The following is a 25660-nucleotide window of genomic DNA, read 5'->3' on the forward strand; positions in this document are numbered from 1 at the left end:
TAAAGGCCTAACTCACTTATATATATAGAGAATAGCTTGCCTATAGTTAGGATAGGCATGTTCTTCTTATCCTTTTGTACAAGACCTATAGGTGTAGGAATCTTATCCTTTTCTATATAGACGCGCACTCCTATATGCCTTTAAGTTATATAGGATACCTTTTAGATGCTCTACCTACCTAAGTTATTATATTATAAGAAGAATATTATCCTAGCTAGTAATAGTATTTAAGAATATCGCACTTATTATTATTTTAAGCTACTAATTTAGTTCTAGTAGCTACCTAACCCTATAACTCTATAGTTAGAATAGCTATTAGAACTTCTAATAACTAAAGCCTATAGGCTTAGACTTCTAGACCTATAGGTAGTGCTAGATTACCTTTAGAAAAATCGCGTTAGATTGCGTTAAGGTAGAGACCTGGAGACTACTAAAAGCCTAGAGGAATTAGAGGCAAAGCTAATATCCTCCTATAACTAACCCCCCCTAAAAAGAAAAGATTTGTTATTCTTATTAACTATAAAATATTAGATAAAGGCAAAGGAAGGGTATCTAGTTTAGCTACTTTTAAAAGCCTATTTACTAATAGAAAGAAATTAGATAAGGAAGACTTAATTAACAACGCCCTCCTTAAAGGACCTACTTCCTATCTATCTCTTAAGGTACCTTGTGCTCCTAGGAAATCTTAAAGCAACACCTCCCTTAAAGATAAATATATATTAACCCTATCTAAAAAGGAGAGGTTAGAGGAATAAGTTAAGTAACTTACTAATTAGTTATATAACACCTCCCTCTATAAGGAGATATAGGGTACTACCTAACCTAGCTAGTCTTTAGCTTCTATATTAAACCCTATAGTATATACTATAAAAGCTAAGAGATAATCTAAAAAGACGCTAAATATCTCTATACTTAGTAATAGTGCTAATCCTACTTTTAGATAATAGCAAGCATCTATCTAGGATAGGCTAGAAATTAACGCTAATTACTACCCCTCTTCTAGAGCTTAGATAGCGTTAGTCTAGGGACACTGCTTAGGACTAGCAAGAGAATACTTAGAGCTATGTTACCTATCTAATTCCCTAAGTCTTTAATTCTAAAAAGCTAAGGAAATAATTACCCTCTTTTAAACTTACTTCCTTACTAGAAATAAGATAGCTAAGAGTTAGACTGTATTTAACTGCCTGTATATAACTAATATAGAGACGTTCCCTACTTTTAAGTTATAATTCTAGAGTCTTACTATTAGAGGAGAAGTACCCTAATTAGAGTAGTATTACTACCTCTAGATAAAGATTACACCTTCCCTAAGGATACTAAACCTTGCTTTCTAATAGAATTAGTATAATAATTTTAAGACTATAGTAGATTATCTTACTACTTTTAATATAGAACGCTACCTATACCCTACCTTATCTGCTCCTACCTAGACTACTCTATTATCTAGAAAAGGACTAACCCCCTTCTAACACTCTAGAAATTAGTCCTATTTAGACGCTAATTAGAAACCCTATAATAGACCTTTAATAGCTAAACCTTATATACCCTACTTATATTAATAAGGCACTATCCCTTAAAATAATTAACCCCTATCTACTACGCTAGCTACTCCTAGCGCTACTATAATAGGAACCCTAGTAACTTGCTATAATTATAGAAAGCCTAGGCACTTCTCTAGTAACTACCCTAAACCCTCTAGGATTTGGGCTATAGATGTAGAACAGGTTATTAAGAATTCTAAGGAAGAAGATACCGCTAAATTAACTAATTTAGATAGCTATTAGACAGGAAATAATAACGCCTAGGAGGATCCTCTTTCCTAGGCCTAACTTAATATAACCTGTTAAACCTTTCCTTAACTAAATTATTTGTTAGTTCCTATTTACTTGCACGTATAACCCTATACCTTAATAGATCTAGTGTTTGCCTAAACACTTTAGTAGATACTAGGGCCTAAGGTTACTTATTTCTTAATTTAAAAATTACTTATAATATCTCTTCTATACTTAGGGTACCTATCTAAAAGTTACTATATAAGCTTACTATTAAAGGGTTCTAGGACTAGATTACCTTCCTAGTTACCTACTATATTTAGCTTTATATAATAGTTAGTAGCTAAAAGGTTCACAACTACCCCTTTATAATAGTAGACTTAGGTTCTTAGGATTATATTATTAGATAACACTAGCTAAAACAGTTCTAAATCCTAATTAATATAGATAAATCTTAACTAATCTAGCTAGAGAAATATCCTCTAACCTACAACCCCGCACTTCCTATTCTAGTACGACTCTACTAGCAAGTGCCGTCTACTCTAGTTACCTACAATATCTTACAAAGAGACGCCCTTTAGGATTAAGAGGAGAACTAGAACTAAAATAGTCCTAGTTTAATTAATAGGATACGTAGTATACTTAAAATTCTAGCTGCTTATAAGGCTGCTACTAAACCTATTACACTACCTACCCTAGTCTAATTACTAACTGTTACCCTACCTGTAAAATTTTAAATTACTACTATTTCTACTAATACTTTCTATTTTAATATAAAAAAATCTTCTAATAAATTCTTTACTACTAGCCTGTATAAGATTAAGTGTAGGATCTAAACCCTATCTAAATAGGATACTCTTAACTACTACTTATTAGATAAGAAGCTCCTATCTAACTATAACTCCTATTAGGACGTCTTTAATAAGGCTAAGGCTAATAAACTTCTAATCTACTAGCCTTATAACTATAAGATAGTCCTAGAGGAACCCCTTCTAAACTACTAGAGTCCCCTCTATTATTAAAATGCTAAGGAACTCTAGGCTACTAAGGAATATATATAAGAGCACCTATAGAAAGGTTTTATTAAGACTAGTTAGAGCCTATTTACCTCTCCTATCCTATACGTTAAGAAGCTAAATAGAGGCCTTAGGATCTGTGTAGATTACTATAAGCTTAATAGCTTAACATAAAAGGACGCGTATCTAATACCCTATATAGATAATCTATTATCCTAGCTAGCTAATATAAAAATCTTTACTAAGCTAGATATTTGTGCTACCTTTAATAAGATCTAAATAGACCCTAACTTAGAGGAGTACACTACTTTCTACACTAGGTATAGTGCCTATAAATACAAAGTCCTACTATTTAGGCTATATAATAGACCTGCAACCTATTAGCGCTATATAAATAATATACTAATAGATTATTTAGATAACTTCTACATTACCTATCTAGATAATATCCTTATCTACTCTAAAAACCTTACTACTTATAAGGACTATATTTAAAAAGTCCTTAAGCGTCTTTATTCTACTAGATTATAGGCTAATATTAAGAAAAGCGAATTCTATATAACTTGTACCTGTTACCTTAGATATATCCTTACTAACAAAGGCTTAGAGGTAGACCCTAACAAAGTTAAAGTACTCTAAAACTAGTCTGCTCCTAAGACAATAACTAGAGTAAAGTCCTTCCTAGGATTTACTAGATTCTACTAGCAATTTGTAGAAAACTTCTCTAAGATAGCTAAGCCCTTAACCACTCTCTAGAGTCCTGCTACCCTATTTATATAGACTTTAGAATGCTAACAAGCCTTTAACTAGCTTAGGAATGCCCTGCTAGCAATCCTAAGCTTAGCTTACTTCTATCCTAAGTACCCTCTAAAACTAGAGATAGACGCCTCTAATAGAGTTATTGCAGCTATCCTCTTATAGGAGCATCCTAATAAGAAATAGTACCCTGTATCCTTCTTTAGTTAGACCCTTACTAGTTCTAAACTTAACTAGGAAATCTATAACAAAGAATTATTTGCAATAATCTACGCCTTTAAGAAATAGCGTGCTAACCTAATAAGTACTTAGCACCTTATTAGAGTATATATAGACTATAGAGCACTAGAGTACTTTATATCTACTAAAGTCCTTAGTGCTAGGCAAGCTAGATAGCTAGAGGTTATAAGTCCTTTTAACTTCTAAATTAAGTATACTCCTAGATCTTATAACACCTAAGCTAATATCCTAAGTAGAAGGGAACAGGATATAATTAACCTTAAGACTACTTAGAGGGATAATTGTTTATAAGTAATAATTGCCCTAGATAGGTTACACCCCTAAATTAACTCTAACTTAGCGCAAGACTACCTAGCTAAGCGTTCCTTACTAATCCTTGCTTTAATTATAGTAGTTTAGAACCCTATAACTCTTAGATCCTTAGAACTTATTAAAACTCTTCTCTAAGAAAATAGGTCCTTATTCCTAATAGAAAGATTAGAGTTACCTAAGCACTATTAGATAGAAAATAGACTCCTTCTCTACTAGGATTAGCTTTGCGTGCCTGCTAGATTAGTCCTATATACTAGACTAATTCGTAAGGCTTATAATTAAGTGTCTACTACCTACTTATCTACTACTAAAACCTATTAGATTCTAGCCTAACATTACTACTAGAAAGGTATAGAGACTACCTATAAACGCTACGTTTAGAACTGTATCCTATACAGGAGAGGGCACCTAAGATAGTACTAACTCCCTAGCATGCTCTACCCCCTTCCTATCCCTAGTCTACTAATGCAGCACCTATGCATTAATTTTAAGGATTTTCCCTAGGATTAACGTGGTTATAATTAGATTATAGTTATTATTAATCGCCTATTAAAGCAAGCTATTACTATCCCTTGCTATAAAACTATAGACGCCTAAGGTATAGCTACCTTATTTATTTAGTAGGTGTACTAATTTAGATACACTCTAGATACTATTATTTCTAATTAAGGCCCTTAGTTTATATCTAGTTTCTAGTCTAAGTTCTATTAGATTATAGGCACTAAAGTTAAGCTCTCTACTACCTACTATAAATAAACTAATAGACAAACTAAGATTATAAATAAGTATATTAATTAGAGACTAAGGCCTTTTGTATCCTATTACTAAGATAACTAGAGCGACCTACTACCTATAATAGACTGTGCCTAAAGTACTCTTCTATATTTATCTATTAGTATAGCTCTATATTAGCTCCTCTTTAGTTCCTTACTAAAGTAAAGTTAGTATTAGAAACTAGAAAAGACCCTATCTACTATACTAGAGAAACTAAACTATAAGGACGCCTTATCCCTTGCTACTTAGATATATAACGCCTAGAAGATAGCTAAAGAAAATATAGAAAGAGCTTAAGACTAAATACGCTCTACTACTAATTACTATTACTATCTAGTTAACTAGAAGGTTAGTAACTATATTTATCTATCTACTGCTAATCTTGCTATTTTATAATCTAGCTAAAAACTATCTAAATAATAGGAAGGTCCCTTTAAGGTATTAGAACAAGTAGGAAACACGTATTACCTCTAATTACTACCTAGTTCTAAGATCTATAACGTTTTCTCTCCTAATATACTATATAAAGATCCCTAAGACCTATTACCTAGATAAGAGGCTCTAAAACCCCCTAGTACCCCTATACAAGGTATAGAGGAATAGGAGGTAGAAGAAATCCTAGCTAGCAAATTATATTAATCTAAGCTAAAATATAAGGTTAAGTAGGTTAGATATAATCCTAATCCTATTTAGTATCCTGCCTCTAACTTTATAGGTGCTCCCTATAAATTATAGGCATTCTACTAATAGTATCTAAATTAGCTAGGTCCCCTATATAGCTTACTAAAATAGATTTAAGCATAGGAAAAAGGTAGAGAGGATCTAATATTACTTTATAATAATTATACCTAATATTAGAACTAATTTATATCCTATTTAGCTACGTATTATCTATTAACTACTATCTATTACTATTATTCTTATTGCTATTTATTATTATATCCTACTTAGAACCTTTAAGGTTCCTAGGATACTACCCCTAGGAAACCTCTTTATTCTATATCTATCTCTCTATTAGAATCTAGTTTAGACTCTATATTAGCTAAGATAGCGCCTAGACTATCCTTCTTTGCTAGCTTCTAGATAACTAGTGCAGCAGGGATTAGAGTAGGTGCAGGAGCAGGGATAGGAGCTAGGACTAATTTAGACTCCTTCTTATAGAATACTTTTATCTTAGCCTACACTAAGAAAGTTACCTCCTAATTTAGTGCTAATTCCTCCTTAAGTTTATTTATAGCCTTTATTAAGCCCCTAACTACTAAGACTATCTTATAGATACTATTCTAAAGCTAATATAAATTAGATATAGTAGTATAATAGGTAGCTATAAGGATTTTAGTAGCCTCTATACCCTTAGTCTAAGTATTAGTAATAGTAACGCACTTAGCTAGGTTTTAGGTAGTTTCTTAAATAGTGGCCTTAAACTACTTAACATCCTTCTAATAGGTAACTATAGCTTCCTTATCCTTATCCTATTTAGCAGGGTTTCTAATTAGGCTATAGTATTCTTCTAGAGCACCCCTAAGGGCAGAGTACTCTTAGCTAACAAAAGAAGGAATCTACTAGGATTAGTAAAGGAACCCTATTAGACTTAGATACTTACTAGATTACAATACTTATTCTAGGAGATATAGTACTAGTACTTCTTAGAATTCTTTAACTTAAAATTAAAATTATTAAACCTACCCCTAGCTAGAGCCCTAACTGCTCTTATATAGAGAGCGTGATAAGTAACAGGGAGGACTCCTAGTAGTACTAGTACTAGCATAGCTAAAGGTTCTAATTTAGATTAGTAACTATTTAATTATATAGCTTAAATACTTACTAGATTTTAGATAGATTAGGTTAAATAATTAAAAAATTAGGGATATAGGAATAAGAAAGTTAGTAGGTAGAGGGCTAGTTATAGGTAGGCTAAGGATAGGGGTCCGTGCCCTAGGAAGAAGAAGTAAAGGTAAAGGCAGAGGTAAAGGTAGAATTATTTGCAAAAAGCTCTTCTTTAATAAGGGATCTAAACCTAATCCTAAGGATAGGGACTATCCTTTTTCTATAGGAGGGGGTAGTGTAATAATAAGGTAGAATTGCCTGCCTATTATTCTATACCAAGTTAGGCCTAATAAAGGCCTAACTTACTTATATATATAGAGAATAGCTTACCTATAGTTAGGATAGGTATATTCTTCTTGTCCTTTCGTACAAGACCTATAGGTGTAGGAATCTTATCCTTTTCTATACAGACGCGCACTCCCATATGCCTTTGAGTTATATAGGATACCTTTTAGATGCCCTACCTACCTAAGTCGTTACATATATAATATATACTCTACTATTATATAACTTTAGGTGCTCTCTAAACCTTATAAACTATTATATAGTTAGGTTTTTAGTAAGCCTATTAGCTAGTATATTACTAGTAGGTAGGTAGGTAATATAGAAAGATCCCTTTTTATACTCTTATCTAAGCTATATATTTTAAATATCTATATAGCGTAGCTTAGTAGTAATCCTTTTATTATTACCTACTACTAACCTAATAGTTTATTAATTATTATAATTAATTATCTAAGTAGTATCTAAAGTAAGGTGTATTTTAGTTAAAAAGTATTTTAACGCTATTACTTCTTTACTTACTTGCTTAAGCGCAAGAAGCTCTACCTTAGTAGTTAAAGTAGTAATAGTTACTTATTAAGCTACCTTCTAAATAATAGGTCCTCTAAAGAGCGTAATTAGGTATCTATATAATAATTACTAAGTATTAATATTATTAGTAAATAACGCATTACTATATATTATAAGCTTATTAGGATCCCTATTCCTATATTAGATTAATTAGTATTAAGTTTAGTATAGATAGATAATTACTTAATTAACTATATTAAAGTGTTGTTTAGATAGGTTAGTAAGGTATTAGGAGAGCTAGGAGGCTATATAGGTAATATTAGGGCGCACTATAATTAAGGTATAAAGGATTAATCTAACGCGCTCTTAATAGTCCTTAATCTCTTTTTTAGTAGCTTCTCCTATACTCTTTTTAATATCTTTACTTAATAGTAGTATAGTAGGGAATTTTCCTATCTCTACTAGATTAAATTTCTTTATAATCTTGTTAATATATTTATTATAAACAAGCGTTATTATCTATCTCTTTCTATCCTAGATTACTCTTACCCCTAGAAACTAGCTTATAGGTCCCTTTTCTTCTATAGTATATCTTTGCTTTAGAGCTTAGATAACTTTATAAGCTTAGCTTGCGTAGTTTTAGTAATAGAGTAATAGGATATTGTCTATATAGAATATTAATAAGATACTGCAATCTCTATTAAAGAATAGGTATAGTTCCTCTTTAGAAGTAATAAGCTTATTTTCTTAGAGTATAGTTAAGAGCTTATTATACTATAATAATAGTAAGACTTTTAGTCTATATAGAGCTTGTTTAAGCTTAACACACTTCCTAGGTATTTAATATCCTTTAGGTAGCTTATAGATAACTATAGGGTGTTAATCCCTTAAGGTATTAAGGAAAGCTCTAATAACGTTATATTAATATATCTTAAGGTTAAACTTAGCTCTAATAGCTATTATAGTCCTAAAGGTTTAAGCTACTAGGGTAGCTGCGTAGGTTAAATAAATTAAGTTAGTAAGCTATAGATCTCCTCTTACTACTATCCTTACTTTATACTTAATTAGGTAACTATCCTAATTAAGCTTATATGTAAACACCTATTTAACTAAGAGTAGACACTCTCCTTTAGTTAGCCTATTAATCTCCTCCTAGGTACTAGCTTTTAGTAGAGTATTAATTTCTTTATATACTATATCTTTAAATTGCTATCCTATTTAGTAGTTATAAAGATCCTTCTATTATTTTAGCTCCTTTTATAGAGCGTCCTAGTGCGTATTTCTTTTAAGGTTTTTAAGGGATTTACTCCCTATTACTACTATAATTATAGCATAGATTATAGCGTTTAGTTTAGGATATACTAAAAGATTATATAAGGGATTTCTAATTAGATCTATATCTAATAGATCTATTACTATATATATCCCTACACTTATAGAGCCTTCTAGTAGTTTATTAGGGTCCTGTCCCTAAGTTTACTTACTAATATACGTTAGTAGTAGTCCTTTAACTTATAGTTTTCTACTTCTTCTAGGAGCTCTAAGTACTGCTTATAAGGGATCTGTAGAAGATATAGAATCTAGTCCTAAAGTAGGTAGGTAGGAGCTCTACTTACTACCCCTATAAGAGCTAGATAGGGTGCCCTTACCTATCTCTGTGCTCTTATAGAGTAACCTACTAATAGCACTCTCCCCTCTAGGTCTTTCCTAGGAGCTACCTATTATAGCGTTAAAGTAAGTTAGATTACTACTATCTTAGGTAGTAAGACCCTAATCTATAACCTATATAGATCCTTTATTTCCTATACTAAAGTTTAGTTCTAGTATTAGTTTAGGAGTTTAGAGCCTTATTAGCTCTAGGGACTTTATATAGATCCTTTGTGCTAAGCTAGCTATACTTAGTACCTACGCTAGAGGTATCTGCTTAGGGGGTTGTAAATTACTAGGCTAGCTAGCCTAATTATCTACCTCCTCTAGCTCTACCCTACCCCCTAGCTCCTACGCTAGGTTTAGTCCTCCTTACTTACTAGACTCCTTATATTACTCTACTATAATATAAAGCTAATTAAAGATATTAAGCTCTTTATATACTTCTCCTATATTATAGATCTTATTTTTACTAATAATATTAACTATCTTTTAAGCCTCTAACTATTAAAGCTACTCTAGATCTTTTTCTTTAAAGAAAAGATCTTTATTAAAGGTAACATTCTATATTATAATAATCTAATTAAGTAAGGGGATCTATATCCTATATATATTAGATACTCTATATCCTACTAGATATCTAATATAACCCTAAGGGTTTACCTTAAAAACCCTCTTGTAACGCCTAGCTACTTAATCTCTATTAAGGGGGTAAGCTTAATAGCTATAGGCGTATATTCTACTCTAATTAGGGCGGAGATTAGTAGTTGCCTCCCTTATCTACTCTAGTTGCCACCACCTAAAGTATCTAGTAAACTAACAATCTAGTACTTTGTTAAGTAATATTATATTATAAGTATAGGACAGGCTTATATTATAGAGCTAAGTTGCTACTTTAATAATTTTAGGCTAGAGCTTTATTAGTAGGTTAGCACTAATCCTTATTTTAATTAATTTTGTTATAATCTCCTGCCCTACTCTTTCTACTCCTCTATTAGGTTTATAGGTATATACAGGTAAGCTCTTAATTTTAATACTATTATTAGCTACCTAGATTTAAAAGCAAGATTTGCCACGCTAAGGGAGTGTTATAATATTATTATCTTGCATAATCTTAACTATACTAAGCTTATATTAGTTAAGTATTAAGCTCTTAAAATTTTTAAATACCTGTATAATCTTATTAAGGTTTTTAGCTTATAGTAGATAGGTATAAAGCTTTCCTAAGTAGTCGCACTTTAATACTAAGATCTATTACTTGTAAGCTATACCTATTAGTATATTAAATAGATCCTATAATACCTAGTAGTATAGACGTAGTAATCTTTCCCTTAGTTATCTTAATATAACCTATTAGGCATGTGTAATAGCGTAGTACTTGCATTTGCTCCTAGGAGTTCCTTTAATCCTAATATTTATTACTAACTTAACTAGAGCTTTAAGCGCCTTAGGTCCTAAATAGCCTAATTATTAGTGCTAAAGCTCCTTACTATTATATCTTAGGTAAGTTATCTAGGATTATTAGGGTTATTTAGGCACTATGCTTTAGATTATTTAATAAGGGGTAGAGGGCTTGTATTCTAGGAAAGTTAAGTTAAACTTGCGTAGTAACTTAGCTAATATAACGCTCTTTCCTAATAATCTAAACTATAAGGTAGTATCTAGCCTAAGGAACTAAACTCCTGCTTTAAGCAATTAAGCTTCTAATATAATATTTATATAAAAACTTTCTACTAATACTATATTAGTAAGCACTAAATCTTCTATTTTTAGACCTCTTAGTCTATTAAGAGTATTAGGGATTACTCTAGTCCCTCTACCTAAGATTAGAAAAGCTTAAGTTCCTACTTTAACTATCTTATATTTAACTAATCTAAATAAGCTTTCTTCTAGGTAGCTTATATTATTAACTAGGTGCACTACACCCCTATTATTAAAGATAGTGCTCTTTAATAGAGCGTAAGCTTTAAAGTCTATAGTTAAATAGATCCTGTTTATTTTCTCTACTATTAATATAGGGTTAATTAGTGCTACCTAGATACTACCTAGATAGGTAATTACGCTTACCTTACTACTATAATCTTAATTAATAGGATAGGACTTAATTAGAGCTTTTCTTAACTCTTTAAATTTTTAATTCCTATTAATCTTTTTCTTAATCTCTAATTATTAAGTAGTAGTAAGCTTATTACCTATATTAGTCTAAGCTTTAATAATATTTTTATATTTAGGAGGTTTCTATAGGTAGGATCTACTATATAGGTATAAAGACTCCTTCTTTAGTTAATTAGAAGGAGGAGCTCCTATTATTATAAAGACTCTAGGACCTTTAGAGCTTAATCTTATATTATTCTTATAGAGAAGTAATAAATAGATCTTAGTAACCTATAGGAGGTTATAAGTTAGCTTTCCTATTACTAACTTTTTAATAATCCTTTAAAATATAGTTTAACCCTAATCTAGTAAGATCCTAGTAGATAGAGCTTTAAGATAATCTTATACTATAAGCTATCCTTTAATATTAGGAACGTTATATACCTTAGCTTGCGTATACAGGATTGTCTACTCCTTCTACTAGTAATTAGTATCTTAGCTACTTATTTTTACCTTAGCAAGATAAGCTTTATACTATAATCTTACTAGTATTATAGCACTTAAGTTAGTTAGCGCTAGGTTATTGCAGAGCACTTAGATAAGTGCTTAGAGGGTTACTCTTCCTTAATTAATAAGCTCTATATAGGCTAGGGTAAGGATCCCTTAATCTACTATATTATTAACCTATATAAAAAGGTTTTAGATTACTAATAACTTTAATACCTAATCTAATAAGCAGGCTTAGTACTAAGCTATTTAGAGTTTATACTGCTTGCTTATTATATTAGATAGCGTAATATCTATTAGCATATTAGGCTTAATAGGTTTATTCTTAAAGTGGTTTTTAGTATCTAGAGCCTTAGGGTCTACCTCTACCTAGATCTCTTTAGTTAGGGCATAGTATCTAAATTAAATATACTAGGTAGGCTAGTTAGTTAATCTAGTAAGTAGGATATCCCCCTTTAGGATTTAGTTACTTATAGTAGAAGAGTAATAAGTAAGCTTCTACTTAAGAAATAGTATAAAGAAAGAGTAAAGCTTACTAGCTTAGTATCTAAGTTAAATAATACGCTTAAATAGATAGGATAATCTTTAATAAGGTAAAGTGTAAACTAGGCTTATAACTATAGAAAATTAGATTACTAAGGTTAGGAATAATTTAGGAGATAGATTATTAGATTATATCTACTATAATTAGACTTATATATATAGAGCTTTAGCTACCCTTACTAGAAGGTGAATAATTAGTAAACCTTCCTTACTAGAGCTCCTGCTTTTTATTAGGCACTTGGCAGTGAGCTAGCAGTTAATTAGATAGTAGGTTATATAGGGGTATTAATTGGGATTGATTAGATCAAGATGCTCCGTGATCCGGTTGATATCCCTCCTGCAACAGCATGGTATATCCAGTATTGTCGAACCTTACGTATATCAGGTCATTCCTTATTTGCAAACTAAGCTAGTTGTAGTGTGCTCTAGCTTCTGCTTATGTCAGGCCATGGCGTCGCGTGCGCGTGCGCATATGGGAGGACTATGGGGTAGGGTGTGCCCTGCGCCTTTGTATACTGTTCTATTCGCGCATAATCTATATCCATAGATTATACTCATAAGAAGGGCCATTTCCTATATTAGCTCCTTAAACTCATCTTAATTTTGTGACACAAAATTATTAGGTAGAGTAAGACCTAAGATGCAAACGAGTGGTAGTGCGCTTACTCAGCTTACTGCTCTACAAACTAAGTACTTTAGGTTAGTAAGGCGGTGAAGTGGTCCTGCAGCCTGCTACTCGTTTGAACCTGTTGCAGAGAGGAGAACATAAGCTTTATCTCCGTCTCTTTCTACTTACCTAATCTACACAAGGATCTACAGTCTCCTCATCGCTAAGCTAGCTAAAGGTAAATCTAAATGCCAATTTATCTCTTAATAGGAGCTTAGGTACACTTATCAAGACTAAGCGGATTACTAGCTTAAGATCTACAAATATAATCTATTTGTGGAAGGTAGGTGATCACGGGGAATTGCTAATTATCCTCGCCATAATAGACAGTAGACTAATTGTCCTTGACCTTCCTATCGGTAACGACTCAGGTAAGTGGGGATGTCCAAAGGGGGTCTAATACGACTCAGAGGCATATGGGAGTGCGCGTCTGTATGGAGGTTGAACAATTGATTCCTACACCTACCGGTATAGGTCTTGTACGAAAGGACAGGTGCAGGTAGAATACTACATGCGCTATAGTTTGGTCACGTGTTGTAGCGTGCAGTAATTATTACATAATTTGCTTACGTTAAAATGTTCAACTTCTATCTAGCCAATCAGAGGTTGCGCTCCAAAGGGCACCATCCCGGGAGCTATAATGCTTCCTGCGGAAGCAATAAGCCATAGGTCGACAAAAACGAACAGAGACTTCGACTCTGTGGCGGAACTGCGACCATACACCATGTTGTTCTCCACGCTTGTATCTGGCCTCTTCTTGAGCTCCTTCGTTGCCGCAGCCCCGCCACCAAAATCAAAGCGCGCAGCATCAGTCCTCCCTCTATCCACAAAGGGACGCGACATTATTGATGCACATGGCCATGTCTTCCATTTCAAATCCACAAATTGGCCTGGCCACCAGGAGATTATGATTCCGGAGGGCCTCCAGCATTCTTCCATCAAGGACATTGTTTCGTGGTTTCCCAAGTTCGGTCTCAACTCAGTCCGGTTCACATTTGCGATTGAAATGATCGATGACATTTACAACAACAGTCCGAATCAGACCTTGGAGAAGAGCGTCATCAATGCGCTTGGCCAGACGAACGGAACGGTGGTGTTGAATCAGATTCTGAAGAAGAACCCAGAGTTTACCAAGGACACCACTAGATTGGAGGTCTGGGACGCTGTTGGGAAAGAGCTGTCGAACCAAGGTGTGATCATCCACCTCGACAACCATGTTAGCAAGGCTTTCTGGTGCTGCGGTGACAATGATGGAAACGGCTGGTTTGGCGAAAAGTTCTTCAACGTGGAAAATTGGATTCGTGGACTAGCGTTCATGGCCAAACATGTGAGTCATCTCCGACGGCGTCGGCACTACGATAATCTGACAGAGTTGTAGGCCAAAGCCAACTGGCCAACATACAGCTCCATCGGTCTGCGCAACGAACTACGGGGCGCAAAAGTCGCCGAGCCTGTGGACTGGTATACTTGGTATGTTCACATGACCGCAGCGGCCAAAGCAGTTTATCAAGCCGATCCGGACTCCCTCATTTTCTTCTCGGGGCTATCGTACGACACATTCATCACCCCTATTCCACTCGGCCAGACTCTCAACGGCACTGCGGGGACCTCAACGGCCGGCAAGACGGCGAAATTTGTGCCCGAGGATTTCGCCTTCAAAGACAAAATCGTGCTTGAGATTCACAAATATGACTTTGAAGCCACCCAAGACAGTTGCACTACATTCAAGTCAAAATGGTACCAGAAGGGCTTCCAAAGCGTCAACCCTAATGACCCGAAGACAAAGTACCTCTTCCCCATGGTTGTTTCCGAATGGGGCTTCATCCAAAACGGCAAGTACTGGAACCAAACGACGTATGCGAGATGTCTGGTGGAAATGGTCAAGGAGTACCAGGTTAGCTGGCAGCACTGGGAGCTTTCTGGTAGCTTTTATCTTCAGACCCGGCCGAATCGGAAACCGGAGACCATTCAGGGACTGGATGAGGCGTGGGGTTTGTTGAATCACGATTGGACTGCGGTTAGGTCACCGATTACAGTTGAGAATAGTTTGGAGAAGATGATTCAGGCGTTGCCTTAGAAGCTGGTGTCTGTAGTTGACAGTGAAGCATGGAAGTAAGAATAGGATCTATGTTCAATGTATTTTGATGGTACACCGAATGTTTCTATGTATCTGCCCGATTGTCCCTAAAATCTATCTCCATCGTTTTTTGAAGAAATCTGATAGCCAAGGTAAAGTGTAGTCAGAGTACATGCCCACGGAAGGCCATGTTCTACAGTGCAAATAGTCTTAACACCAACATGGCGGCACATCCGAATCCCTGTAATGACATAATACTGTCCCTCTCAGATGACATGAACACTCCTAAGAAAACCCAAGAAACATCTCCTTCAACCTGGTACACGATCTCCCTACGTGTGACTCTTCAACGCGCGTCCCACGCAGCAACGTTATACAACACCACACTGAACACCAGTTTAAAGTTTCTCCTGCTCCACAAACCTAATGGTACCTTTAAATTCCGTCCATACATTCCCGGGTAACCCCGCTCTAGATAACAAAATCACTCCACCCACCATTTCCCTCCCCCCCCCACACATTCTCTCCACCCACCCCACCCCACCCGTCCATCCCACATGATTTCCCCAGACCCAGTACCCGAGCTAGAAGCACGGCTAGTCCCCGCCCGGCCAGCGCACTATTACCCGTCTAAGCATTCTGCTCCCGCGGTACCAAGACTGTCTCCCCCGCACTCTGCTAGCCCCAATACGGTATTCCCCCGATGCCCGGCCGTACCTCGCTCTGGAAACCTGCGTACCAGCTTCGAGGTTGACGGATACGAGGAGGCAAGGACAGGGTAGGGCAGGGCTACATATTCTACCGTGGTGTGATTTACTTTGCCGTTCTACCTACCTGATTTCCCAGGCAAGTTGTTTCGAGGTGCTGTGTTGTTGGTGTTGGGTTAAGCTGTAACTTACCTTGGCTATTTGACATACCGTCCATCCTACCTGACCTGAGTACACAAGTCACATGACAGGGTCCGAGTGAAAAGGACGACGACGACGACGAAGAAGAAAACGGCAATATGGCGAGAACACAGCGCGACGAAGAAGATCGTGGTGCGGTGGCGCCCACGGGCGAATTCGATACCAATGTGATTGCGCCTGCTGAGGCGCCGAAACGATCACCATGGAAGGCGTGGTTGTATCTCTGGGAATGGTATCCGAAGCATTATCCTGCCGAGGAGAGAAAATTGCTTCGGAAGATGGATGCGTTTCTTTTGACGTTTTGTTCGCTCATGTGTAAGTTCTTACATCTTCACATTTCCCCATATCATCCACGCGTCAGACGAAGAAAAGAAAGAAAGAAAAAGGCGAAGAAACACGAAAGAGAGTAGACAACCACTAACGCCTTTTCCTACCCCAACCCAGTCTTCCTCAAATGGCTCGATTCCTCCAACATCAACAACGCCTACGTCTCTGGCATGAAAGAAGAACTCCACCTCAACGGCAATCAATACTCCCTCTTCAGCACCTTCTACAACGTCGGCTACCTCGTCTTCCAAGTCCCCTCGCTGCTCCTGCTCTCCCGCCCCAAACTCGCAAAGTACTACCTACCCACCATGGAGGTCCTCTGGTCCATTGTCACCTTCACGCAGAGCCAGATGCGCAACGAGCGGGACATCTACGGCACCCGGTTTTTGCTGGGTGTTTTGGAGACGCCCGTGGCGAGTGGGACGACGTATGTGCTGGGCTCGTGGTATAGGCCCGAGGAGGTGTTTAAGAGGACGGGCGTCTGGTTTGTGAGTAATAATATCGCCGTCATGTTTGGCGGGTATTTGCAGGCCGCTGCGTATAAGAATCTTAATGGGTATGTATATGGCCCCCACAATCTCCGCTGGTCTATATATACTAACCAATCGACAGAGTCTCAGGCATGGCCGGTTGGCGATGTAAGTTCACAAATTCCGTCGAATGATTTTTTGCATGTTGGACTAACTCTTTTGCTTTCCCCGTCTCACCAGGGCTCTTCATCATCGACGGTATCATCAGTCTGCCAATCGCCCTCGCCGGCTTCTTCATCTTCCCCGGTCTCCCAAGCAGCACGAAACCATGGTGGCTCACGCCCAAAGAACACCAACTCGCACGCACACGCATGGTGTCCGCGGGCATCGCACCGAGCAAAGAACTCAGCTGGACGGTTGCAAAGCGCACGTTTAAGCGCTGGGAGTTCTATATGGGCGTTCTGTGCTACACATTGTAAGTTTTGTTTTCTTTCTTTCGGCTGTCCTTCTTAAGGGAAGACTTTCATGTCAGCTGATGCCCAAAAAAAAGCTTCCTATCCTCCTCTTATCCTCACGGCCAAATGGCCATCTGGCTCAAAGACCTCGCCGCCAAACATCCAGGCGCCTACACAATCCCGCAGATCAATGAGATTCCCACGGGCGCACAAGGTGTCTCCGTCGTCGCTGCCCTACTCGCAACGTCGCTGTGCATGGTCTATCCCTTATGGTCCATCTTCAGCATTGTACAGACAATCTACATCATCGCCAACATCTCGCTCTTGGTCTGGAACCTTCCCAAGGGCTATCACTGTGAGTTTCATCTCTTTCTCAAAGTCAAAAGAAGACATTTCCATGTTTCCCTTACGACCACTCGAGAGACTACTAACCAAGGAATGATGACAGTCGCATGCTACTACCTCCTCGGCGTCTCAGCAGCCATCACCCCAATCCTCATGCCCTTTGTCAACATGGCGCTACGGGACGACGCCGAAGCGCGCGCCGTGACCGTGGGCGCCATGTTGACCGCCGGTTGGGCCGTCTACTCCTTCTACCCCATCACCGTGTTCCCCATCGTCGAGGGGCCCAGGTGGACAAAGGGATACGCGGTGAATATTTGCTTCATCGTCGGTTGCTGGGTCACGTTCCTGGTGATGCAGTATATGTACAAGAGGAGCGAGAAGAGGAAGCAGGATATGATGATTACGGACATGGGCAAGGGTGAGGAGGATCTGAGGGAGGTGGATGCGGATACTAAGGGGGGAACTGAGGTGGAGCATGCAGAGGTTAGACGGTGAACGGTGGGAATGGAAGTAGTTTCTTTAATGGGTGCTTGTATTCTTTTACGCAATTCTTCCAAATGAATCTATCAACGAACAGACGGACGCATTTTCTCCACTCTGTTTTGAGTTATTGTGCCAAAGCTGACCGTGTGGCCCAAGGAAAGTGACAACATCCCTTCGCAACTTCCCCACAAGATGGCTGGCTGCACAAGGGCGTTCGCTTAGTCATGCCAGCAAGAGCGAATAAGAGAGCAGGAACTCGCCGTACCAACATCTTCCTAGAATTGGCAAGTAAGACGCGACGCGCGGTTTTGCAATGGCATCATCCTGGCGTTATAAGGGAATCATGGCAATGACCTCGAAATTGTACCTGTTGTGTAACGCATGTTGCTGACGCGTTTACTACACCAATCACAATTTGTCTGACTACATTGGTCGTCTGACTGCGTCGGTAAACGTCCTGCTCCTCATTCTTCGTTCGATGCGTTGTACACGATGGCCTCTTTACGGATGAACCTGAGGCGTCCGTGGTCGGCGTGTCGACTTTCAACCGCAGTTGGTGCACCCGTTGGGCGTCGTGGCTTCACTGCGCGGGCTCCATTGGTACCTCACAGAAGCAATGAAACGCGGCGATTGGGGCTGTTTGACTTGACAGGCAGAGTATTTGTCGTAACGGGTATGATTGTATCTTTCACATTTACATGGCACATGCTGATCGAGGTAAAGGTGGTGGACGTGGACTCGGTCTCTCCATGGCTCAAGGTCTCGTCAATGCCGGCGGCAGGGTATACTGCTTCGATCGTGCACCTCAACCGAGCCTAGAATTCGGAGAAGCAAGAGATAGGATGAAGGAGTATGAGGGCGAGCTAGAGTACCGCCAAGTTGATGTAACTCAGAATGAAGAGGTGGAATCTCGCATGGCGGCTATTGCGGCAGAGGGACAGAGATTGGATGGCCTGATTGCAGGTATGTGCAGAACTTGTGGTACGGGGACCTGGAGAGCTGACGTATTCCTCTAGCGGCCGGTATACAGCAAGTCACGTCGGCTCTTGACTTCAAGAAAGAAGACATCATGAAGATGCTAGAAGTCAACTACACGGGCGTCTTTATCGCTGCTCGCGCGTGTGCTCGCCAGATGATCAAGTACAAGACGCGAGGCTCGATTTGCCTCATCGCATCCATGAGCGGTACAATTGCGAATCGGGACTTCATTGCACCCGTCTACAACTCGTCCAAGGCTGCAGTGATTCAGCTAGGACGTAATCTGGCCATGGAGTGGGGCAGAGTGGGTCCGGACGGCGCTGGGGGCATTCGAGTGAATACACTCAGCCCAGGACACATTCTGACGCCAATGGTCGAGGAAAACCTCAGGAAAGGCGAGGCCAGCCGTGAAGCATGGGAGGAGAATAGTATGCTGGGTAGGTTGAGCAGGCCAGCGGAGTATGAGGGAGCAGGCGTTTTCTTGATGAGTGATGCAAGCAGTTTTATGACCGGTCATGATATGAAGATTGATGGTGGTACGACTGCGTGGTGAGATGATCAGAAGTTTCAAGAAGGTGTTGGATGTTTCCTTGCCCTGATGGCTAACATGGGCGTTGGTTAGAGGGAACTTTGTTGTATACTTACGGCTCTTGTAAGGTCAGCGAACTAAGACATAATGTTACTTCTAAGGAAAAAAAAAGGATGTGATGAAATTCAGCTAGAGCTCAAAAGCGCAGACATGAGTGTTGGAGTGAAGGGGTGAAGGAAGCAAGGGAAGGGCAACAAGGGTGAATGCAGGGATCACCGGCGCCTTCCCCAGTTAGCTCTAGGCCGGCCATCGGACCATCTGGCCTTCCGCCCGCCTCTCCTTGCGACAACTGTACATTTGGATGTTTGGACTTTTGGGCAACACGAGACAAGACCCAATCGCCATGGATCGGATATCACGACTGCTCAGCTGCCTGCTGCTGGCACTTCTGCCTCTCACCACTGCCCTCAAATTCGACCTGACGCCTGTTTACCAGAACGAAGCGGCCAAGTACGAGCGATGCGTGCGCAACTTTGTGGCCAAGGAGCAGTTGGTCGTTGTAACGGCGACTCTGGATGGATATAGAGGCGACGGCCAGAGGGTCAACATGCATGTATGTGATTGCTCTCGTGCAATGCCACCTCCTAGCCTTTACTAAACAACGACAACTCAGATTCGCGATGCCATGGGCAATGACTACCACCGCCCCAAGGACGTAGTAGGCGAGAACCGCTATGCTTTCACTTCCCACGCCGACTCTGCCTTTGACGTCTGCTTTGAAAATGTTCTCACCGGAGAAGCCTGGATGCACCCGCGCCACGTCGAGCTCGATATTGATATTGGAGCTGATGCTAAGGACTGGAACGCGATTCAGGCCAGCGAGAAGTTGAAGCCCGTTGAGGTGGAGCTTAGGCGTGTCGAGGAGACTGTCGAAGAGATTGTGGCCGAGATGGACTACCTGAGGACCCGCGAACAGAAGCTCCGAGACACAAATGAGAGCACAAACGAGCGTGTCAAGTGGTTTGCACTAGGTACCATGGGCATGCTCGTTGGCCTGGGCGCATGGCAGGTTGTCTATCTGCGCGCGTACTTCAGGAGCAAGCATCTCATCTAAACAGACTGCTTGACTGCAGTACTAAAAGGAGGACAACGACAATCGCAGATTTCTGGCGTCTACCATTCGGTGGGGGAAGGTTTGAAGGATGGAGGCCAATTATGGGTCTGTGTATGAACAAAATATGGATGAAGCGTCATTGTTTGCATACTTCTTGACCTGGCAATTGGTTGGCGTTGGTAGGAATATATTAAGATCAATACGAGTCAAAGAGTCTACATATTGCAGACTTAGAGTCTACACCTTCAACTGCCACCACTATTCGTTCACTGAAAGACCCTTCTTTTTTCTAACAGCTCCGAGAAGCAAATGCGTTTGTCGTCGCATTGTGGCCAATGAACACTTGCACGTTCTATTTGTTGACGAGAAGAATCAATCAGGGCGTAGGCGGAGTGTCGTAGTGTTGGAGGCCTAGGTTGGCGCACGTTTTAGCACGTACGTCTCGCGTCGAATATCTTTCTCTAGTTGAAGCTGATATAGGCCAATCACGGTGCAACATGGGCACCCAACAACCAGACATTGGGTGTTGCACCAGAGAAGGATGTTGATGTGCCAGTGACAGCAATTCCTTGGCACGGTTCACTAGGTATAGGGGCAACCACCTACATGACGAATTTTCAGCTCAATGGCAAGAGAGGCCATGTATTTCTTTGCAATGCTGCTTTATTCGGCAAGTATAGTCTTTATACCTTCTCACAATAATGTGTGCGCCATTCAATACATGTGAGTACTGTCTAATGACTCTTAAGCTTCTCGATGTGCACTCGGTAATATCTGTCGCGTTCAGATTCTCTACCGGTACGTCTTGGTGGTGATTTCCCTTACAATTGACAACACAACACATCAATCGTGCCAAGATCATACACACTGCGACAGAGGACTTGGAAAAGTGCTGGCTCTCTTGAGCTCTACGACACCACTTTTCTCACTGTTGTTAGCTCGCTGCCAGTCTTTGTAGTTCTGGCTTCGCTGCTCACCATTGGAACAGACACTACGCACGCCGTTCGATGCTTTCCCAGAGCACTGTTTCATGTAGCAACTTCACGCTAGGAATCATCATTGTGTTTGTGTATTTTGACGCTCTGGTGCGCGTTGATTTGAGTGTTCATAGCCTGTACGCTGCGCAAAGAAATCGGGATACAGGCATGCACAGCAACATATGGGTATTCAAAGAAAGACCATGAGGTTGACTGGTTCTGAAGAATTACTAGAGCACTCTTGTCACGATGATGTTTTGCTTTATGCTATTTTAGCATTTTAGATATTGAAACATGGCTTATTATTTTCCAGGGTCATCTATATTACCTGACTGTGCCTGTGGTGGTGAATGATCCTACCGGGGTTGGCCAAGATAGGTCCCAAGTGGGACTATTCTGGTAGCTAGATGAGGAGATCTTTGGGTTCTCTTCCATCTCTTCTTCAATCAATCAGTTACCCGATACTGTTCGTATATCCTAAACACGGTTACAGTACTTTGAAGAAAATCTGCAAGTCCTTCACCGATATAGCACGAGCGTTTCACCACATGTAACCGCCGATCTGATGCCGGTTTGAGATTTGCCATTGACGGAATCTGGGGTGAGCAACCGTTATCAAGGCTTCCCCGCATTGCCACTTTCCTTGCCTGGAGACGGCCCGTATCCAATCTGGTTTAGCGCAAGGCCACAGGCTCGGCCACCGGGTTATCATCACTGCGTTACTTTGGCACCCCACACACAAATTCCATGTCAATCTTCCTGGACATAAAGAGCGAGAACCTATACCTCTCGTTTGGGTAATTATCAGAATGAGAATAGAAGCCGAAAATGTGATCAGCAGGCACGCAGTGCCTATGATATCCCAATACACGACCAAGCTATCACCGTGTATCATTGTGCCGTAATACCGGAAACAATACGAACGTTCCTTCGAACCCATGAAGCTGGCTCAACTTCGCCCGACCTTAGGTAGCATCACCACAAGAGATCGACCCTTGCTACTAGGGCTAGGACAGTCACAGGGTGATCCACCGCTCAACCCCTCAAAGCCAAGTCGGGCCCAATCCAATGCAACAACATGCTCATCGGGCTCTTTTTCTTCAAACAGGCGCCTTGGGTGCCTGCTGATCTTTGATACTGGACTACCATGGCATTTTAGTCTGGATTCTTATTCTATAAGATGATGTGGTTTGGTTCTTCTCAAGATGTAACAAACCTTTCTCTTTTCACTCTCTCCCCCCCCCTCACCTCTCACTCTGAAAGCCATCTGGCACAGCACCACCCCCCTACACCCCTCCCTCCCTGGCCCACACCCCTCGCCACAATGGTCCCCGCACCCCCCTCCATAGTCGAACTGGGCATCGTAGAACAACTCTGCGCAGACGACCCTGTGCGCTGGTGGAATAAGCCCAATCTACGGCGTCTCTACCTCCTCCTCGTACCATGTTGTCTCTTCATCGAGTCGACATCCGGCTTCGACAGCAGTATGATGAACGGGCTACAAGCGCTGCCCTACTGGCGGGAATACTTCAACCACCCGAAAGGCGGGGAGTTGGGCTTGCTGGTTGCGTGTTACAATCTCGGTGCTATTTCTAGTATACCGTTCGTGTCGCTGGTGTGTGATCATCTGGGACGGAGGAAGAGTATAGTGTTTGGGAGTGTGATTATGATCATTGGAGCAATCATGCAGGGGCTTTCGCAGAATCGTGAGTTTTTTTCTCTTCGTTCCCTTTATCTGTTATCTATCGTCCATATACACAAAGACAACCTATTTCTAATATCCCAATCTGCACAAGACAACCTATTTCTAATATCCCAATCTGCACAGTCGCCATGTTCATTTTCTCACGCATCTTCCTCGGCCATGGCATCGTGTACGCCATTGTCTCTGGAGCCGCTCTCCTCGGCGAACTCGGACATCCCAAAGAGCGCGCCTTCCTCGGCTCCATGTTCAACGCCTTCTTCGGCGTCGGCTCCATCCTCGGCGCAGGCATCGTCGTGCGCACGCTGCTGATCCCAAATGACTGGTGTTGGCGCCTGCCCTCGATTCTGCAAGCGGCCCCAAGTGTCATTCAAATCATCTTTGCTTTTACCATTCCAGAGTCGCCAAGGTGGCTCGTGAGTAAGGATCGAAGTGAGGAGGCGCTGGAGATTCTGATCAAGTATCATGCAGAGGGCGATGCGAGTCAAGAGCTTCCGCATATTGAGATTGCGGAGATCAGAAAGGCATTGGAGATGGAGAATGAGAGTCGAGCGAGGGGATGGGGCGAGCTGTTCCAGACCAAGGGCATGAGGCATCGAAGTCTGGTTGCTGCCGCTCTGGGCCTGTTTGTCCAGTTCAGCGGGAATAATCTCATTAGCCAATATCTGGTACAGATTCTCGACAAGATTGGCATTAGCGATTCGCATACCCAAGTCCGCTACAACGTTGGATCCGAGGCCTGGGGGTTCGTGGTTGCCATTATCATGGCTGCTATCACGCCCCGGTATCCTAGGAGGCGAATGTACCTCCTGTGTGCGAGTTGCCTGGCCGCTGTTTACACTGCCTGGACTATTGCCCAAGCCCGTAACCGCATCGAAGGAACCAAGGGCTCCGGCTACGCAGTCCTTGTCTTCATTTTCCTGTACAAACCGGCTTACTGTATTGCGTATAACGCTCTCACATATGTTTACATGGTTGAGATCTTCCCTTTTTACGTCCGGACAAAAGGATTATCATGGTTCCAACTCTGGGGAAGGTAAGTTCCCATCCCAACCCCAACCCCCACCACCCAACCTAGCCCCCTAACCAACTCTTCAAAAACAGAACCGCAGTCATGTTCGGCTCCTTTGTCAATCCCATTGGCCTGCAAAACATTGACTGGAAATACCTCATCGTCTACGTCGTCTGGCTCTGCTTCGAAGTCGTCTTCATCTACTTCTTCTTCCCGGAGACGTTTGGCAAGACCCTGGAGGAATTGACTTTCTTGTTCGAAAGTGAGAAGAGCGACAGGGACGTCCTGGCTGCTACGGCGGCCAAGGCTATTGGCGGCGAAGGCGTTACGGAGGTGAGAGAGACACCGGAGAAGAAAGCGTAGGGTGAGGGGGCGGCGCGAGCGGATGGGGTGGATGTGAGTGGAGTGCAGGGAAACAGAGGACAAACAGGGGTATGTGGACGTGAAAAGTGTGGATGATGTTTAGATCAAATGATTACCCACAATCTGGCTCATTGTTAGCTTTGTTCTATGACAGTACCCTGCGTGCAAGGCGTTTCTTACCAAAAACCCACCTACACAAATCTTGCTTGCCGGTGACACGCACTCAACCCAACCCCATCACTGCTAACCAACCAGCACTTCCCCGCCCCGCCTCCCCCATCAAGGCAGCGAGACGAACTGGCAATGCACTCGCTTGTAAGAAGTCCTGCTGGGGCCTAGCATGTTGGTGGTGTTTGGAACGGTGTAGTGGAGTGCAAAGTAGTACTAGTAACAGTACTAGTACCAGTGTAAGTTAGAAAAGTCAGGGGATGAGGTATGGGTAGCGATATTCACCTCGGTACTCAAGTTGATATTGCGATACCTATGCGGGCACCAATGCAGGTATCGAGGTGGGTATTGATATATCGCGATACCGAGGTTGGCATCAACGTGGAAATCAAGCACGGTATCGATATATCTCGAAATTGAGGTATATATCAATACTGCCCCTAAACACCAAGACAACCTAGAAATACTTAGCCTGTAACAAAAACCACACTGTGTACAAGATAGGCGTAACAGCGCTAGAGAAGTCTTTCCAAAGGTGCATAGTACACGGTTAAAGCTAAAGTAATTGTTACCGCACATATACTCCTGATAAAGTTGCATTACTACCCTTTGTTAGCCATAAATCCGCGTTAAAAAAGAATGCGCCAAATGTCACCTAGGGGCACCTGATTTATGAGACAAGGCTTCACATTCAATCTAAAAAAATTCAAGCAAACCTAGATCCCGCACAATTAAATCAAAATCATGGAGTCAAATGCTCTCTCTCTTTCTCTCTCTCTCGCTCGCTGGAAGCCGCTATCCGCAC

The 25660-nt window shown here is 40.7% G+C and overlaps 5 protein-coding genes across 5 annotated transcripts; all 5 read left to right on the plus strand.

Annotated features, from left to right (window-relative positions):
• Positions 1-13620: 13620 nt before the first annotated feature.
• On the plus strand, positions 13621-15124 carry IAQ61_011383 (uncharacterized protein). The gene is made up of 2 exons (XM_066099175.1): positions 13621-14274; positions 14326-15124. Exons 1-2 carry the CDS (start codon positions 13672-13674, stop codon positions 15022-15024), a joined length of 1302 nt encoding a protein of 433 aa, XP_065950694.1. The 5' UTR covers positions 13621-13671; the 3' UTR covers positions 15025-15124.
• Positions 15125-16030: 906 nt separating this feature from the next.
• Positions 16031-18024, plus strand: IAQ61_011384 (uncharacterized protein; the record flags this gene model as incomplete). The annotated part of the gene is made up of 6 exons (XM_066099176.1): positions 16031-16247; positions 16377-16815; positions 16872-16897; positions 16970-17204; positions 17280-17539; positions 17633-18024. The coding sequence occupies 6 exons, from the start codon at positions 16031-16033 to the stop codon at positions 18022-18024; spliced, it is 1569 nt and encodes a 522-aa protein (XP_065950695.1).
• A 480-nt stretch (positions 18025-18504) lies between these two features.
• IAQ61_011385 (uncharacterized protein) lies at positions 18505-19543 on the plus strand (the record flags this gene model as incomplete). The annotated part of the gene is made up of 3 exons (XM_003843893.1): positions 18505-18685; positions 18736-18975; positions 19029-19543. The coding sequence occupies 3 exons, from the start codon at positions 18505-18507 to the stop codon at positions 19541-19543; spliced, it is 936 nt and encodes a 311-aa protein (XP_003843941.1).
• Positions 19544-19922: 379 nt separating this feature from the next.
• ERV25 (vesicle coat component) lies at positions 19923-20633 on the plus strand (the record flags this gene model as incomplete). Its single annotated transcript, XM_003843894.1, has 2 exons — positions 19923-20132; positions 20193-20633. The coding sequence occupies 2 exons, from the start codon at positions 19923-19925 to the stop codon at positions 20631-20633; spliced, it is 651 nt and encodes a 216-aa protein (XP_003843942.1).
• A 2301-nt stretch (positions 20634-22934) lies between these two features.
• On the plus strand, positions 22935-24687 carry IAQ61_011387 (uncharacterized protein; the record flags this gene model as incomplete). The annotated part of the gene is made up of 3 exons (XM_003843895.1): positions 22935-23316; positions 23439-24348; positions 24417-24687. The coding sequence occupies 3 exons, from the start codon at positions 22935-22937 to the stop codon at positions 24685-24687; spliced, it is 1563 nt and encodes a 520-aa protein (XP_003843943.1).
• Positions 24688-25660: the final 973 nt, after the last annotated feature.

Source organism: Plenodomus lingam, assembly GCF_022343315.1.
Source record: "Plenodomus lingam strain CAN1 chromosome Unknown scaffold_20, whole genome shotgun sequence".
Classification (NCBI taxonomy): domain Eukaryota; kingdom Fungi; phylum Ascomycota; class Dothideomycetes; order Pleosporales; family Leptosphaeriaceae; genus Plenodomus; species Plenodomus lingam.

Coding starts and splice junctions, on each gene's coding strand:
- IAQ61_011383 (XM_066099175.1), top strand. CDS start 13,672: ATGTTGTTCTCCACGCTTGTATCTGGCCTCTTCTTGAGCTCCTTCGTT. Junction 14,275..14,325: donor TAGCGTTCATGGCCAAACAT/GTGAGTCATCTC, acceptor ACAGAGTTGTAG/GCCAAAGCCAACTGGCCAAC.